We start from the raw sequence: 16,603 nt of genomic DNA on the forward strand, positions 1-16,603 counted from the left end.
AGCAGCTCCCTGTCTGTCTGGGGGAAGCTTGCAGCGGTGTGTCCAGTCAAGCGGCTCTGCAGACCTCCTCCTCCCCTCTCCTCCCCTCCGCTCCGCTGCTGTCGTTCTCTCCCTCTCTCCCCTTCACGCAGCCCCCTGTCCCGTCTCCTATTGTGTGGTCACCATGGAAACCGGGCCGGAGACTGTACCCGTTGCGCATGCGCGGCTCCAGCCTTCCTTCATCATCATCATCACCAGCAACCCGGCACGAGAGGAACCGAAGCCTCGTCGCGCTCGCGCTCCCTCTGCTGCTCGGTTCAGCGCGAGCACCTGATAATTAATCTGCAGACGTGCGCCGTTACAATGTAGCGACAGCTGATATGTTGTTATCATGGGCAGGTGTGAGCTCGAGGTTGTTGTTTTCTTTTTAATGTTTATTTGTATAGGGACAAGTATGTAGCATAGACCTATGCCACACACCACAGCATTTATAGCCGAAGCTAATTTGCAATGCACGTCCCTAGATGGACCCTTTTTTTTTAAATACAGTAACACAACACTTACATAGAAGACAGTAGAGAACACAAACTCATCAATAGATACATACATTTAAATGCAAAAACTCACAAGGAAATACAGACAAAACAATACAAAACACAGACTAATACAATAAATCACAGATCAGGCTATGATTATGAAGTCACAACATTTTTAAATATATTACAACTTAATGTAACCGATTAATATACAACGGCATCGGATATATTAGATTAGAATATAGGCCCTTTTTAAAATGTGTATTTATGGGCCTATACTATTAGTAAAATCATATTTGATGATACATATCCCATTGTTGCAGTTGCACTTGTCATCCTGCAGATGCAGAAGTATAGGTGGCCATTAATTATTGCTTTCAGTTCCTTCAGTTGGCATCATGCAGGAAAAAAATCCTTCTACTGTAAATTTTCTACAGAAAATTCTGAAGATTCCCCTTGAGTTCCTGCAAGGTTTATGCTGAATTCCTGTATGGTTCCTTCAAAATTCCTAAATGATTCCTTCATATCGTATCAGCAGGAATGACCTTTACTTTTTTGCAGCATTCCTGTACGACTTTTTTGTAAGCAGTGTTCATCACCTGCTGTGACGTCAATATTTAATGTGGCCGGAAGTGGAACATGCTTGTATGTTTCTTCTTACCAGAGAACAGTACAGAGATGGTTTTTAGCCATATTTGATTCAGTGATTATTTACCTTTTAAGCAATAGAAACGAAGAAGAGCCTTCCCTTTAAACAAATACACAGAGATCTTTGGTTCGAGTTAATATGTATCCATTTCTTTATTAAGGATAACCTAATAGACAGACAACGTGACAGATACAATTTTGTAGCAAGCTGCTGAGAGTTCACATCAGAAACGACATGAGGAACAGGAGGGAGAGGAAACTGCAGGGCACAAAAGACCAAACCACTTCTGCAGTGAGTCAAAAGGAGACAGTCAAAGGGTTCAGGAAAGAATGAGAAACTAACAAGTGCATCAGGCGAAGTGCTCGTCTGCTGTGGGGTGAAACACTGATCTTTTCCTCCAGGCTTTGTTCAGGATTTTGCTGCAACCGGCTGTAGTCAATTAAGTCAATCACTAAAGAGCCTGGTCAATATACTGTAGCTACAGTTCATTATCTGTGCATTATTATTTGAAAACTAATTAGGCTTAATGCGTTTAAGTTAGTGTGGTTAGAGCTTTGCTGAAACAGGTGTCATGATGTCAGTACTATGTGCCCGTCAGGGAAATATAACATGATTTATATGTTTGCGTGCTTGTGTGCCACTGCTTATGGCACTGGCACTCAAAGGGCACTGGGGTTGCGAAAGTTGTGCCCAGCAAAGCGAGCCTGGTCACCCAACTCTTCCTCAATCCTGAGAGGAGGAAGAGGAGGTGAGGAAGAAAATAGAGAGAAATGTAGAGCAGGCAGATGAATGGGAAAGAGGACAACAGCAGATGAAACAAAGAGGGAAAGAAGAAGAGAAATATAAAAGTGGCATTTTTTAAAATGTATTTCTATATATACATACATATACAAATCAAGCTATGGATACCCACCTCATGAGCTGATTGTATTTGGCCAGACGTTCTGATCGACAGGGAGCTCCAGTCTTGATCTTGAAGTAGACACAAATACCAAGTGTCACAGAGAGTTAAATGTGCAGCTACATTATTACTAACCCTTGAAATTTGGTTAGCAAGCAACACTTATTTTCACGATCAAAGTGATCTTTGATTGCTTTTTTTGTGATAAATCACATCTGTAAAATGTCAAAAATAATGGCAACTACTCCAAAAGTATATTAACATTTTGAAGCTTTAATCAGCTAATCTTAGTATGTTTTTCTTGAGATCCAATTGACAAAAGTGAGTTTTTGGTGTTCTGTGAACTGACTTATTAACTTATTATTTCACAACTTCAATCATTTCAATTATTATTATTATTATTATTAATACTTATTATTATTATTATTATTATTATTATACTATTATTAAATAGTCAGTATTTAGTAATATAGCTTATATTGCTAAAATTACAATGCTCACACCTTTCCACTTCTGATTATTTGACTTATGTATCTTATATTTAAGCTACTATTGTAATGTTGAAGAAGCACAAGTATTATTGTTGTTTTGTGTTGTCTCATTAACTGTGACAAAAGGGACAACTAATGTAATGCAATGACACAAATGTAGAATTCTATTAGTAACTAAATTGGGAAAGGAAGAACGGACAGCACTTCCCATTGTGTTGTGTGTGTGTTGTGTTTGTGTGTGTGTCTAACCTGTCCAGTGCAGAGACCAACCACCAGGTCAGCTATAAAAGTGTCCTCTGTTTCTCCTGAGCGGTGGCTCACCATCACACCCCAGCCGTTCTCCTGGGCCAGCTTACACCTGAGAGGCAGGGGCAGTATAAATAAATATGTAAATATGATGCATGCATGTGTGCCTGTCATGTCAGTGTGTCAAATACACACAAACTCACGCCTTGATGGCCTCTGTAACAGAGCCAATCTGGTTGACTTTAAGCAGCAGACAATTGCAGGCCTTGTCCTCCACAGCTCGTTGTATCCTGCGTGGGTTAGTGACTGTCAGATCGTCTCCGACCACCTGCACAAATTATGCAGCTAAGTTACAGACAGATTAAGGTGAACTTTGTTACTCACAGTAGAAGTAGCAGATCTACTCAGCCCAGGACGTTTGTTGTCAACCTATGTAGGCTACTTAGACTTACATTCTATTCCACTGACATCACCAATAATATTAAATAGGAACTTCACCGATTTTACAAAGAAAGATCAGCCTGCATTATAAACGCGGGGCAAGGAGATTCAATAAAATATGCTATTAAGTTTCATTATGGACATGGTCGAATCCAGTATTTTGCATCTATACTTGCAACAAAAAATCTGCAGCATCAATTTTGATAATTGTCATGGTTGGAAGTGCTTTACTCAACTGCTGGAGTACCCCTTAAAGGACCTGACTAATTCACTTCCAGATAACATAAGGAAAAAGTGTACCTGGATGCCCACTGAGGCTGTGAACTGGGACCAAGCCGGCCAGTCGTCCTGGTCAAAAGGATCTTCAATAGACACCACTAAAAGAAAAGAAAATTTTTCTGCATAAGTCTAGTCTCGCTTTGTCAGTCGCTGCGGAGGAGGGTCTGGCTAGTCCACACAGCATTCCGGGATGGGAAAAAAATGTGCTCTGGTTTATTGGCATTTCTTTAAACCAATCACAATCGCCTCGAGCGGTGCTAAGCACCGGGAAAAGCCGCGGTGCTGCAGCAAATTAACCTCAGGAAGGAACTTGTTTTGGTGGAATGTAAATGTTCCAAAGTTGTTTTAGTCGTGCAACAGAAAATTTTCAGACTGGACAGATAGCTGGCTGTCTCAATTTACCCTGCAGAGATCTGAGAAAAGGTTAACCATAGTCCTCGTAAATCGACCGGAGTTTAAAATGCCAACACAAAGGAAGCCCAAGGCAACGAATATCTGGCCTAAATGAGTGAAATCCGGCGGAATTTCCATCAGCAACAGAGCAATCCCGGAAGTGGAACGTCAAGGATATAGACTAGCATAAGTCTAATATTACAAACTTTGAGAACAACTCATTTTTTTTCCATTACTCACCTACAAGTCAATAGGACTGGGGCACCAGTGGCATAGACAATAAAGGTTCTAATGGGACAAATGTCGTTAACTGCACTCACATTACACACTGATGCCCACACAAGCAGGAAGCACACCATTGACAGGGTAAAGAGCCACATCAGAGTAGGTCCCTGCTTGCCAAATGTGCACTGTAGCGCATAATTCAAACCCCTTTAACAGGCCCGAGTGTCGGGAAGAGAGACCGGGCTGTGGAGACATCCAGCGCTCTTGTTCTCTTAGCTTCTCTTTCTAAAAAGGTGATGAAAGAAATATGGCAGTTGTAGATATAATATAATATAAAAAAAATAGCCTGGTATGTCCATTAAATGCCTTGGTTCAATCGGTTAAAACTGATGCTAAGACATGTGCCTGCAGGCTCAGTGATCTGTGGAAGTACATTTCCCTTATTTTAAAGTTCCATGATAAGTTGTCCACATCATGTTCTCTATGCAACTACAACAGTTGTAAGAGAAGAATTACTCAGGACTGAAATCTGACACACACACACACACACACACACACACACACACACACACACACACACATATCAGAACACACACCTGGGTAGTTGTTAATGAAGCCCTGGTAGATACTCGCCAGCTCCTCACCACTGATGTTGCGGGCAGCATTGGGTGGAGACTTAAAGTCCAGGTCGTACTTGCCCTCGATGAAAAACTCTGAAGCAGCAACATCCATCCCTATCACCACTTTGTCTGTGAAGCCCGCTTTCTCTATGGCAGTCTTAATCAGCTCCAGGGCTGACAGAGAGAAACGAAAAGATGAAACATCACAGGAAATTAAGGGAAGGAAAAGGGAATGTTTTACATGTGGTTATATGTGGAATATGTGGTTGTGCTTACCTTCACTGTTCTCTTGTATATTTGGGGCAAACCCTCCCTCATCTCCCACATTTGTAGCATCCTGACCGTACTTCTCCTTGATGACACCTCTCAGTGTCTGGTAGAGCTCCGCCCCCACACGCAGAGCATCACGGAAAGACTCCGCCCCTACAGGAAGTACCATGAATTCCTGCATAGCCAGTCTGTTACCAGCATGGGAGCCCCCATTGATCACATTAAAAGCCTGAGTGATGGACAGATAAAGGAGATGAGACTGTATTTTGAGTTTGGAAGAATTACATTTTTGCACAATAATACAGGACTCACAGGAACTGGGAGGACCAACTCTCCGTTTCCTGCCAGATCAGCAATGTGGCGGTACAAGGGAACACCTTTCTCTGCTGCGCCAGCTTTGCATATGGCCAGTGATATTCCAAGAATAGCATTGGCCCCAAACTTAGCTGGGAGAAACACAGAAGCAGTCACACAACACACAGATGCAGTCAGTGACCACTGGTGCGGAAACATGTAATTACACATATATGCCATCAGTGCACATGAGATGTGAACGAGCCTTACATTTGTTCTCAGTGCCATCCATTTCAATCATCGTGTTGTCCAGTTTCTCCTGCTCCAACACATTGATTCCCTGAAAGAAAAACAAAATGTCAGAGATCTTCATTCATCACTGTATCATTCAGCCATTTTATACTTTAAATTGATCAGATTCTGCACTGATGCTCACAGACTGGATGAGGGCAGGTCCAAGAGTGTCATTGATGTGACTAACAGCTTTGGTTACACCTTAGACAGCAGAACAGAAGGAGATATGTATTTCACATTTATGTAACAAAACCACATAATAAAATGCTCAAAGCAAAAGCAGAGACACCGGCAAAGACAGAAGCACAGAGGATTCATCTCATTACAAGTGTTCACCTTTGCCCTTGTAGCGAGTCTTGTCTCCATCTCGGAGCTCCAGAGCCTCGTAGATGCCGGTAGATGCACCACTGGGCACAGCAGCCCTAAACACACCTGGAATGGAGAAAATATGGTTGGTGGGTGGAGAGAAAGGTGCATATATGGGAGTGAAAGGTTGAGGAGGGGTGAGAAAAGGTCAAATGAAGCTTGTGCGAACCAAACGTGATGATTTTTCAAGATTTAGATTAGACAAGGTACACTGTCAAGCCCATTATCAGACAAAAACACAACTGACGGTACAAAAACAGAATATAAATAATTCTTTGAAGGAATGAATTTATTGTTTAACCTTTGCCAGTGTACAGATCTACTTCCACAGTGGGGTTTCCCCTAGAGTCCAGGATCTCCCTGGCAACAATATTCACAATAGACATCCTGCAAAAAGAAAGACAGAAATGCTTTATTTAACAATTTGTACATTACATCTCTCATACACCAAACCATACAATCATTCCATCTTATTTTGCTTTAAAAAACAAAAGGATGAGCGAGGGAATCAATGTACAGAGACAGATGCGTATGAAAATAGGAAATAGCAAACGTCAAAAACGCTTTCATTACAGCTACCAGCCTCAATTTTACATTAGTCACAATGACTTCACACTCTTTTCCTCTTCCTCACAAGCACCTATACATTGTGATGATAGTGACGCAGCCTTAGGGATGGAAAGCTGTGGAAAAGATGCTGCCTAGGAAGATGCTGGCACACACACATACACAGAGAAGGAAACATAAATCAAAAGCTCAAAATGCATACCTATTTATAAATCTACTGTCAACCTGTTCCGGACCACAAGCCAGTTCAATTTCTGCACTGTTTCAGTCAGTGACTGAGAATATGGACCAATGAAGAGATGAGACGGTGAGAAAACACAGAACAGGAGGAGATGGGGTGGAGGAAGAGGTTTAGAGGGATGGTGGGAATTAAGAAATAGATCAATCTTTTTAAGCATTACCTGCAAAGTGTTTGAAGCCTGCTGGAGAAAGTGAGCGGATGTGGGCGAATGAGAGGGAGAGACAGAGGGAAGGGGAGGTGGGAGGAGAAGGGGTGAAAATGTATGACACACAGGGGGGGGGAGGGGAGCGTGTGAGTCATTGGTAGATGCAGAGGGGAGGGCAGCGAATGAAACTGGGAGAGGAGAAAAAGAGTGGAAAGAGGGATCAAGTAGAATAGCAGGGTTACATGCATTTCCTTTGTTTTAGTGAAGCTTCAGGGAAATAGAATGAGGAAAATATGTGCTGATTTGTGTTGTAACCTTTCCATTGTCTTACTGACTTCCTAAAAGTCCTGTCATTTGATTGGCACTGCTTGCCGAGTTTACCTCTGCTCATCAGCTAACAAACTGCAGTAGCACATGTGGAAATATGGTCCCAGCAAACTGCTAACATGAACATTTAATTTGTGGTTTCTGTTATCCTGCAAAGAAATGTCATAACTTGCTGAAAAGAAACGGTTTCCTGGAAAAATGAAAACAAACATCTGTATACTTCAGATGTGGATGACAGGTAGAAAACATCAGAACAAAGAAACAACGAGGAGGATACATCTAAGCAAAGGCTGATGCACAAAACGAGCTGCCATGTCGGAGAACTTTAGAGATCTAATGACGGGGATAAAAGGAGACAGGAAGAAAGGTAGACAGGTGACGAGAACATCGCATGCTGGAGGGAGGACATGCATGTAAAAATAGTCGTGGATGTAATTAAAGATACAGCGAGCACAGAAGGAGGCAGGCAGGGTGCCTACTATGGGAGAGATTTATCAAAACAGAAGGTTTTCATTGGCTGCTCCAGTTTGTGTGCTCCATCTGGATGTTACACGAGCTGCAGACATAGTGGCACAGGGAAGAGGGAGCACACAGATACATACACATGCAGTGGGGAAAGCAACACACAGCTGAACTACAGCAGCAGAATTACAGATTTTTAGACTACAGCTGCCGAGAACCTGAATACAATTTCAGATGAGCAAAAAAAGAACCCTGGATTGAAAGATTTAGTTGCATATATACATTGCTTTGAAGCTGCACGACAAGTTGAACGATTCAGTTTTAAAAAAACAGTCCATAATTTATTAAAGACATGCAAACACAACAACAGAGACACATTTTGTAATTATCTAACAATGTTTAATGAACTTTTATTTAGTTAGATTAATTAGTTAACAGTATACAATTCAATTCACTGACACACTAGTGTCTTCACAAACATAAAATGGACTGTACAGCAGATGTACTGTATACTGTTGCACTTAAGTGCAGTGGGGAAAAACACAAGTCAAGTTGTCAAGTTTTGAGAATGAGTATATATAAAATGAGTGTAGTTATACCCATGTTTGCACAAGGGTGCGTGATGTGTATGCGTGTGTGTTGAGTGTAACGGTGGAAAAGGAGAACTGTTAATGTAACTATCAAGCGTGTGTGGTTTTGTTGTGTGTGTGTGTGTGTGTGTGTTGTTCATGGATAGACAGTCCAGTCATATCAAACATTTACGACGGGCAGTTGTGAAGATCATCAACTTCCGTCTTCAGCGTGGTTCACAGCATCGGGGAAATCTTCCCTCAACTCCTTTTGTCTGGTCGCCCAAGTGTGACACCTGCAGGGACAGTCAAACCAAGGCTGCAGTGTTTAATATGACAAATTATAGACAGAGAAGGCAGATGGAATCAACAGAGCTTTCATTTATCAATTGAGGATTTTAACACAACATGATGCCATGGTCGTCAATCCAAAAATAATGATCCTCGATCGCACTGAGAGACACGTCTAACAACAGCCAATTTAGCAGTTTGGTAATTGAGGTGAGCTTGTTTAAAAATTCTGACATTATTAAAAATGTAGGAACAAATTCTTCACAGTTCAAATTTACAGTGGGACTGCTGTTAGGAAACATTTCTCCTCTTTTATTTACATCGTAGCACTAGGGCTGGGCGATATATCGATATTTTACCTTATATGGATATATTTTCAAACAAGATTTGAGATTAGACAATAAAGTTTATAATCGACATGGTTTAATGTTGCGTTACATGACCCATTTCTTCTGTAAAGCCGTGCCTGTGTTTGGATCTCTCCTCTTACTCTCCGCGCAGCCCTGCCCCCATTCACTCACAAACTCACACAGGGCTCCCCTGCAACATGGAGAGAAACAATGCCGGTCCACACTGCTGACATTTGTCTATAGTTTTAATTGTTATTAACAGAGCTGTATATTGTTAAGCATGAGAGGGAACCCTGTATTTGTACCAGTGTTTTCGCTGGTAACTCTCTGTTATTGCGTATTGCTAGTTATTGAATGCAACTAACTTCAGTTCATTGAGTAATAGCGTGTGAGACTGAGCCTGCTGGACCTGGGCGAGAGATGTGACCCATGGCCAGAATATCATCAATGACCTGCGGCCCTTTGCTGCAGGTCATTCCCCTTCTCTCTCCCCTTTCAAGTCTAAGCTGTCCTATCCAAATAAAGGCCTAAAAATGGCCAAAAAAATAATCTTAAAAAAAAAAATACAGAGATATGATTTTTAGTCCATATCGCCCAGCCCTACGTAGCGCTACTCTTAAACAGACATCACAGTCTGACAGTCTCAAAATTGATATTTCTCAGTGTGATACAGTTCATTAGACCCATCTCACAGTGTAACATGCAATGGACTGTTATTGTACAGTGTATAGGAGCTTCAAACTGCAAATGTGTACTATAGCGTACCGGAATAACATCATTTTAAAAGTGTTGGCTGCCCTGTCTGGTCTCTGGTCCTATCTGTTTGGCGACACCTGGTAGCTGCTTGACGTCCTCCTGGATCATATTCGTCACATGTTTACAATCTATCTATAATTTTTTCATCTTGATTGTCCATACTGTAATTTTACATCGGTCTATTCTGGACATGCAACATCTAGGGCCCTAATTTAACGATCTAAGCGCCTTTAGCTTTGACTTTAGACCAGGTTTTTGTTGGTCAATGGCGCGATCCCTTTCCGCTGCTTCAAGATAGCAATACGCCAAGAATTCACTTGAACACACCTCCCTGTAAGACCAGCACGCCCATGGGCGCACTGAAGGCACATTTGCTATTTAAACGACGTGGGTGCTGGACAGGAAATTGACAACTCCGTCTGTCTTAAACTAGCAAAACTAAAAACTCTTAAACTAGCAAAGACACTTGCGTCGGGCTTTGTGCTGCACTGCTCCGGGTGCTAGATAGGGCCCCTACTATTGCACGTCTGTCCGTCCTGGAAGAGGGATCCCTCCTCTGTTGCTCTTCCTGAGATTTCTTCCATTTTTCCCCGTTTAAGTTTTTTTTGGGGACGTTTTTTCTTATCGGAATCAAGGGTCCAAGGACAGAGGACTCCTTGTGATTTGTGATATTGGGCTGTATAAATCGAAGTGACTTGATTCGTTTGACTTTTATTGCATCGTATCTGGACAAAGTGTTGTCTGCTTCCATCGACTCTGCAGCTTTTTATTCTCGTGATGAACTGTGTTGAGGGTGTTTTTCTAACTAAAAACATAAAAAAAATGTTCGCCAGAATATATATTTTCAATCATAAACATAACAAATATTTTTGCATAGAATCCCTTAAATTAGCTTATTAAGGAATTGTGACCAAGATATGTATTGAGCAGGATTTACAGTAAAGTGCTCAAAATGTAATGTTAATATTTAAAAAAAATATTAATTTCTTTACAGCAATTTCTTGTTGTTTTTCAGCAGACATATACACCAAAACAAATATACGTTATTAGCCAAAGTTGGCAGACAATAGCCAAGCAAATGTATTGGTATTTTCATCGACTTCAGCAAAATTAGAGCCAAATTCCTCACCAAACCCATCAGGTCGGGCTGGACTTGACTGATCCAGGCCTGAGAATCAAGGCTGTAAATACTCACTCTTACCTCTCACCAGTCGTAACGTGGACGGGTGTGGGGTTGACGGTGTCTGGGGGACTCGTGCCGATGGCCTGGGGGGCTTGTCGAGCTGGGAGGGGCAGTGAGGGCCAGCTGCTGGCCGCCTCCCCGTCGATCTCGGCCGTAGTCCAGCGCCCGGGCAGTCGGGGGAACGTATCTTCCTGCCTCCCTCCTCCACTCCTCATCAAACGCTGCAGCATCAGCTAGTGGGAACGGAGGGCAGGTTTTTAGGTGACACATATAACATTTCTCATGTCACTGCAGCATGATCAGCGTCGCAGGTAATCTCACAATATTACTTTTGTTTCTTGTTGAGCCAGACATTTCATTATATTCAAAGTGATATTCAAAGTTTACCAGAGAATAGTGGATCCCCCATCATAAACAGTCATTATGTTTCTGGCCCAATGACTCACTCTCATCAAGGTTGATGAAGTCTTGTCGTTCCTCGCGGTCTCCAGTGCGGCGATTTCGTGAACGCTCCATTACGTGTCCACGCTCCCCGATGTGGTGGCCGATGGCAAGACGCTCAAGGCCGCTCTCGCTGTCCCTCATTGACTGTCGCGTCTCACGGATCTGAGGTGAAAAGAGACAACTCGGTTTACCAAAACAACCAGGATGCTCTGCCCTCTGAATGAACTCAAGACTGAAATGTTCGTATGACAACTATGATGTTTATACTGTGCACAAGATCAAGTTATTGTCACTACAATTACTGGTGATTTAATTTGCTAATGAGGCTACAAGGCCGCAGTCATGCCTGGACTAACAAAGCATGAAGGCCACATGTCCAGTCAGGCTTAGGTCTCAGTAATCAGGTCTTATTTGGCACTAATCGACACTCCCTACGTGTAGTGTAAACATTTCAACAACTGTTAACAAGTTATTCTAACCCCTCCAGGGCCTGTTCTCGTTGCACTGGTCTGCTGATAAACTTCAGGAGGCCCCGAGTCTGAAGAGGAGTAGGAGATCACTGTTGAAGAGGAAAACGTCTGACAGTTCGGTGAACCGGACATTCTTTCCTACAAGAAGAAATTAATAAAATGTAAATAGGTGAGCTGGAGTGCTGTTCAGACACAGGTTTCATTCATTACAGTAGTTACTTCATGTTCATTTGAAATTGGTTGACAGAACTACTCACCACGTTTCCCATCATTTCTCCCATCATGCCAAACATATCCATGAACCCTCCACCCTGCAAAAATAAATAAAAGGAGATATTTTAAATTCTCATTTGATGAAACATCAAGTATAAACAGAGCGGTACACCTCTGAAACAACAGCATTCATTGTCTGTTCAGTGCAACTAGGGTCATCCTTTGAGCCCCACAACCTTATTTTCAGAGCAAGAAGATGCATGAAAAGCTTTTTTGCGGCAAAGAAACACTTCCTTCTTTTGTCCAATGATCACTGGTAACTCTGTCAATGAGGTGAAAAAAGTTTAGCACAGATTCAAGTACATATTGCATAAAGGGGTGACACCGAATAGTTGACTATTCCATCTTAAAGGCCCAGACACACAGAGCCGATAATTGGCTGTTGGACACTCTGGCGAGGTCAGTGACTCGAGTCTGTTCGGTGTGTTCCGTGCCGTCGTCCGTCCGAGGGGCCGTCGTCCTTCATTTTTGCCGATTTGACATGTATAATCGGCGGGGCGGACACTGCCGGCAGTCAGACTCAAATGACCCATCTGATTGGTAGAGTGCTAACCCGGAAACGAGGAGCGGGATGAGTGTGACTAGAGTCTCTCAAAATCTGATGAAAATCTTTTAAACTGATCTTTGTCGATCTGAAATGAAGACAGATTCAGAAACTGCACAGCCTATTTCTCGCTTAAAATGTTTTCAGAAACACGTTTCGGTGAACTATTTTAGTAAAATATGAGATCGTATTCTGAGCAAGCCACCGTAACAGTCAGTCTATGAATTTCCGGCGAAACCAGACCCACGTGACGCTTACGTCCAATCAGCTGCCGGTTTTCATTTTTGGGCGACAATACAGATTAGCGCCGTCTGCTGTTATGGAGAAGTATTAAGTCTCGTCGCTTTGGTGTGTTCCGAGGCACTTTTTTGACCAATTTGGGGAGACTGATCAGCCCAACTGCCTTTTCTGCCGACGTTTGGCCGTCGGCTGTGTGTGTCTGGGCCTTAAGGAGCTTGATTCGACTTCCAATCTCAAGAGTCGAATCATGGCAGTGGCGGATAATGTGGTTACGAAACAAAGGATCATTCCATTTGGGCTGTATAGGGGTGCTGGATGTCTGATTTTACATAAAATGGCTTGGTTTCTTGGAGACAACAAGCAATTCTATGTAGAAAGAAATTTTCTCCCAATAAATCATGTATTATAGCCTATTTTTGAATACATTTAATAATAAGAGCCCTAACATAAGAACGTAACACTAGCAGAGCGCTAAATATTTTTTGAATCTCTCTCTCTCTCTCTCTCTCTCTCTCTCTCTCTCTCTCTCTCTCTCTCTCTCTCTCTCTCTCTCTCTCTCTCTCTCTCTCTCTCTCTCTCTCCCTCCTTCCCTGTGGTTCCCCTTATGTCTGTGAATTGCTACAATGGGGGGGAAATTGAATTAGGGCCGAAAGTTTTATTTAAAACCATGAAAAGCAAACAGGCTAAGAAACCGACCTAAGTGACGAGGTTTGGAGGGGGGCAAAAATACAACTGACAACTCGCGGTGCCCGGCCTTTCAGCTAATTTGTCTGGTGTGGCAAAAATGGAAGCCAATGTTGCAAGTGAAAATATGGATCAATGAGCAAAAAAAAACAATAGTTTGACAATCAGTCAACGATAGGCAAGACTTGACCAATCAGATTTGACTATGTAAATTCATTTTGGCCATACAGTGCATCTATGTAAGATCTAAAAACCCAACCTAATTTAAAAACCTAATCTAGACCATACCGGAACCTATTTCTAATCCTTACCCTGGTTCATGTAATCATAAATCAGAATACCTGGAGACCACTTTTCACACAATGCTGTGCTTTCCCATCTGAAGCTCAGGTAACTTTTGAGCACACTGTCAAGTCACTTGATAGTACCTGTCTAATCTTAAACATTACATTAAACGGGGGCCCAGATAGCTCAGTTGGTAGAGCAGGCGCGCATATATATAGAGGTTTACTCTATAAACATTACATTAAACATTTAAGTTGTATTCTTGAAGGTATTGAAGGAGGTTTCAGAGCAGCTACTCACCATTCCCATCATGCCAAAGGGGGTCAGTGCACCAGTCTGGAAGAAAATGTACACGTTAAAATAAAAAACTTAACAAATACAACAGATAAACTAAAATGGATGTCAAACACATGAAACACAAAACACATGAATACAGTCCACCAACATGTCGGACAGTTACCTGTCTACGTGGTGCACGGGGTGGTTGTATCTGGGGGGCGAGCGCAAAGGGATCCATGCCAAATGGTCCAAACATAAGCCTCATCTGCTGCCTGTGAGCAGCAAATGGATCCCTAGAAGAAATCACAGATTACACTGAAACTTTTTGACTTCTCATTCATGGCCCCAAAACTTCAGATTTGTATCAGCCCCAGTATTGAATTAACATTGTTGCAGATTAATTTTCTGTCAGTTAACTCATCAATTAAGGTTAAACTCAAATCAAGTTGTCATAAATGTGTGTATGCATTTCTATTTTTGTTTTATTTTCAAGAGCATGGAAGGAGCTCAAAAAAGAGCTGCAACAATTAGTCGATTGACAGAAAATAAACAGACAGACAACTATGTTGATAATTGAATAATTGTTTTTTAAGCAAAAATGCCAAATATTGGCCGTTCCCACCTTCTCATATGTAAGGATTTTATGCTTTTCTTTGTCACAGAAGATAGTAGACCTAATATTTTGGGGTTTTGGACGTTAGTAGGACACATAAAGACATTTGAAGCATGGGCAGTAAAAAAATATTTTTAACTATTTTCTGACATTTTATAGATACATGGATTAATCGAGAAAATAATAGGAAGATTAGTCAATGAAAAATAATGAAAATAATGAAAATAATCGTTAGTTGCAGCCCTATAATAATGGCAATATGTTTCAACCCTGACTGGCTGTTTGTGTTGTTTTGACATTGTAAACAGTGCTGTTACTAATGGTGTGACAGGTGGTGACTATGCCCACCGGGCCACAAAAGAGGGCTACCAAAGTTTCAGTAGGATTGCATTATTTAAAACTAGTAATAACGCTTGTGTGTTGGTGCAGCAAATCTATAAAGAGATCCATAGATCCAGATTTACACAACCACTTCAAATCTACTTTTTGTGTATGCCAATGAATGTATTCAATTTATTTAGCAAAGAGAATGAAGATCAGCACTTTTCAGTTTCATGCATTTGTCAAATGTAGGGGAAACTCTTCAGGTAAGGTTATGTAAACGATGTCACGGTACCTAACGTTAGATCATTAAATCAACTGCCACCTGCCATCAATTAGCTACATCTCAATTTCAGAGTTAATTGGGGAAAGTTATAGGAGTAGTGATAATTGGCCATTTTAGCTACTGATTGGTTAACCAAGTGCTTTTGAGCTCTGACAGCTTTTTTGTTATTGTCTATCCAATATGGTGGACCACTGTAGGCCCCCACAGCTGGCTGGACGTTAGGTACCTGCTTAAGGCACAGTGGAAAATCTAATTTACCGTGCCAATATCTGTACATTTTCCACCTCATGCAAAGCACACACTGACTAACAGTGTCTAAACAAAATACAATAAATGTCAATACTTACATCATGTAGGGGTCGTCATCAACGTCATTCAAGAACCGAAACATGCTAGGTGATTTAACTCAGCTGGCTGATGCTAGCCAGCTAGCTAGGTAAACAGTCGTGTTTTTCAAGGGTGGAATAAAATGACGGACCCAAACTCTAAACAGGCTGAAATGGAGGACCTTTTATTAGCTCCGTCTTGAAAACACTAAATCACAACAGATGTTTATCAAAGCGAGAGATGGCTCAGTCTCACTAGATAGTAAATTCCAGAAACCTGGACCAAACATGAAAACGGAAGTCAGACCTCTGACAAAGAGAAGCAACACTAAGATGAAGATAGCATCAGAGCTAACAACCGCGACTTCCGGCCTTTTTATTTTTCAAAATAAAGTATTTCCCCAGGGGCTTTCATAGCAATCTTTCAACATAATGTCATGATTTAGAATGTGACATGTTGTAAACCAAAATATAACAAAAACAATTAAAATTAAAAAGCACACCAATATAAACTTATATTGAGAGTTTCTTATAAATGTATTTACAGAAATTGAGTTGAATACAAGATAAGATATTATAAGATAAAATAGAACTGTAATCCAGAAGGAAATTCTTAAACTACAACAACATACATATCGAATATACATACACAAACTATAGAGTAATGTAATGTCTATGATGAGTAATGTTAACACCATTGCCGAATAGCTAAAAAAAGAAAAGTAATGGGTCAATTTAATGTCTGCAATACAAACATTTGGGTCTTTGAAGAAACACATCTGAGACAAGTATGGGAGACAAAGGTCAGGAATAGACAAGCTGCTCTTTCTCTGTGGAATGTCAGACTGTACATCAGAAAAGGAGAAAACTATACAGTATCTTTAACTTTCAAACATACTCCGTGCTCAACAACTGTTCGCTGATAATGTATGATATGAGAAACTACCCAACCACAAATAAAGT

The 16,603-nt window shown here is 41.3% G+C and overlaps 2 protein-coding genes across 5 annotated transcripts; both read right to left on the bottom strand.

Moving 5' to 3' along the window:
• Window positions 1-1,291: 1,291 nt before the first annotated feature.
• On the bottom strand, window positions 1,292-7,216 carry LOC116049719 (gamma-enolase). Of its 3 annotated transcripts, none has more exons than XR_004898469.1 (14): window positions 6,953-7,216; window positions 6,286-6,371; window positions 5,955-6,050; window positions 5,761-5,819; window positions 5,595-5,664; window positions 5,343-5,476; window positions 5,037-5,259; window positions 4,737-4,934; window positions 3,544-3,620; window positions 3,006-3,130; window positions 2,806-2,914; window positions 2,078-2,136; window positions 1,765-1,893; window positions 1,292-1,716 (listed from the first exon to the last, which is right to left on the bottom strand). XR_004898469.1 is itself a non-coding variant. In XM_031299657.2 (14 exons), the coding sequence occupies exons 3-14, from the start codon at window positions 6,368-6,370 to the stop codon at window positions 1,824-1,826; spliced, it is 1,305 nt and encodes a 434-aa protein (XP_031155517.1). In that variant the 5' UTR covers window position 6,371; window positions 6,754-6,826; window positions 6,953-7,210; the 3' UTR covers window positions 1,292-1,823. The 3 variants fall into 3 exon arrangements, 2 of the variants coding, with proteins under 2 accessions (XP_031155517.1, XP_031155516.1); XM_031299657.2 differs by adding an exon at window positions 6,754-6,826 and having other exon boundaries at window positions 1,292-1,893; window positions 6,953-7,210; XM_031299656.2 differs by having other exon boundaries at window positions 1,292-1,893; window positions 6,953-7,215.
• Window positions 7,217-8,103: 887 nt separating this feature from the next.
• mlf2 (myeloid leukemia factor 2) lies at window positions 8,104-15,984 on the bottom strand. 2 transcript variants are annotated; one of them, XM_031299659.2, is made up of 8 exons: window positions 15,662-15,984; window positions 14,276-14,387; window positions 14,116-14,151; window positions 12,047-12,100; window positions 11,799-11,927; window positions 11,322-11,481; window positions 10,894-11,108; window positions 8,104-8,591 (listed from the first exon to the last, which is right to left on the bottom strand). In XM_031299659.2, the coding sequence occupies exons 1-7, from the start codon at window positions 15,703-15,705 to the stop codon at window positions 10,897-10,899; spliced, it is 747 nt and encodes a 248-aa protein (XP_031155519.1). In that variant the 5' UTR covers window positions 15,706-15,984; the 3' UTR covers window positions 8,104-8,591; window positions 10,894-10,896. The 2 variants fall into 2 exon arrangements, with proteins under 2 accessions (XP_031155519.1, XP_035861820.1); XM_036005927.1 differs by lacking the exon at window positions 8,104-8,591 and adding an exon at window positions 9,524-9,791 and having other exon boundaries at window positions 15,662-15,705.
• Between the last annotated feature and the right edge of the window lie 619 nt (window positions 15,985-16,603).

Source organism: Sander lucioperca, chromosome 10, assembly GCF_008315115.2.
Source record: "Sander lucioperca isolate FBNREF2018 chromosome 10, SLUC_FBN_1.2, whole genome shotgun sequence".
In the NCBI taxonomy this organism is placed as follows: domain Eukaryota; kingdom Metazoa; phylum Chordata; class Actinopteri; order Perciformes; family Percidae; genus Sander; species Sander lucioperca.

Coding starts and splice junctions, on each gene's coding strand:
- LOC116049719 (XM_031299656.2), bottom strand. CDS start 7,185: ATGCATGTAACCCTGCTATTCTACTTGATCCCTCTTTCCACTCTTTTT. Junction 6,051..6,285: donor AGATCTGTACACTGGCAAAG/GTTAAACAATAA, acceptor TCTCCATTCCAG/GTGTGTTTAGGGCTGCTGTG. Junction 3,131..3,543: donor CAGCCTCAGTGGGCATCCAG/GTACACTTTTTC, acceptor TAATTTGTGCAG/GTGGTCGGAGACGATCTGAC.
- mlf2 (XM_031299659.2), bottom strand. CDS start 15,705: ATGTTTCGGTTCTTGAATGACGTTGATGACGACCCCTACATGAT. Junction 14,152..14,275: donor CCCGTGCACCACGTAGACAG/GTAACTGTCCGA, acceptor ATTTTCTTCCAG/ACTGGTGCACTGACCCCCTT. Junction 11,109..11,321: donor CTTCATCAACCTTGATGAGA/GTGAGTCATTGG, acceptor CGTTCCCACTAG/CTGATGCTGCAGCGTTTGAT.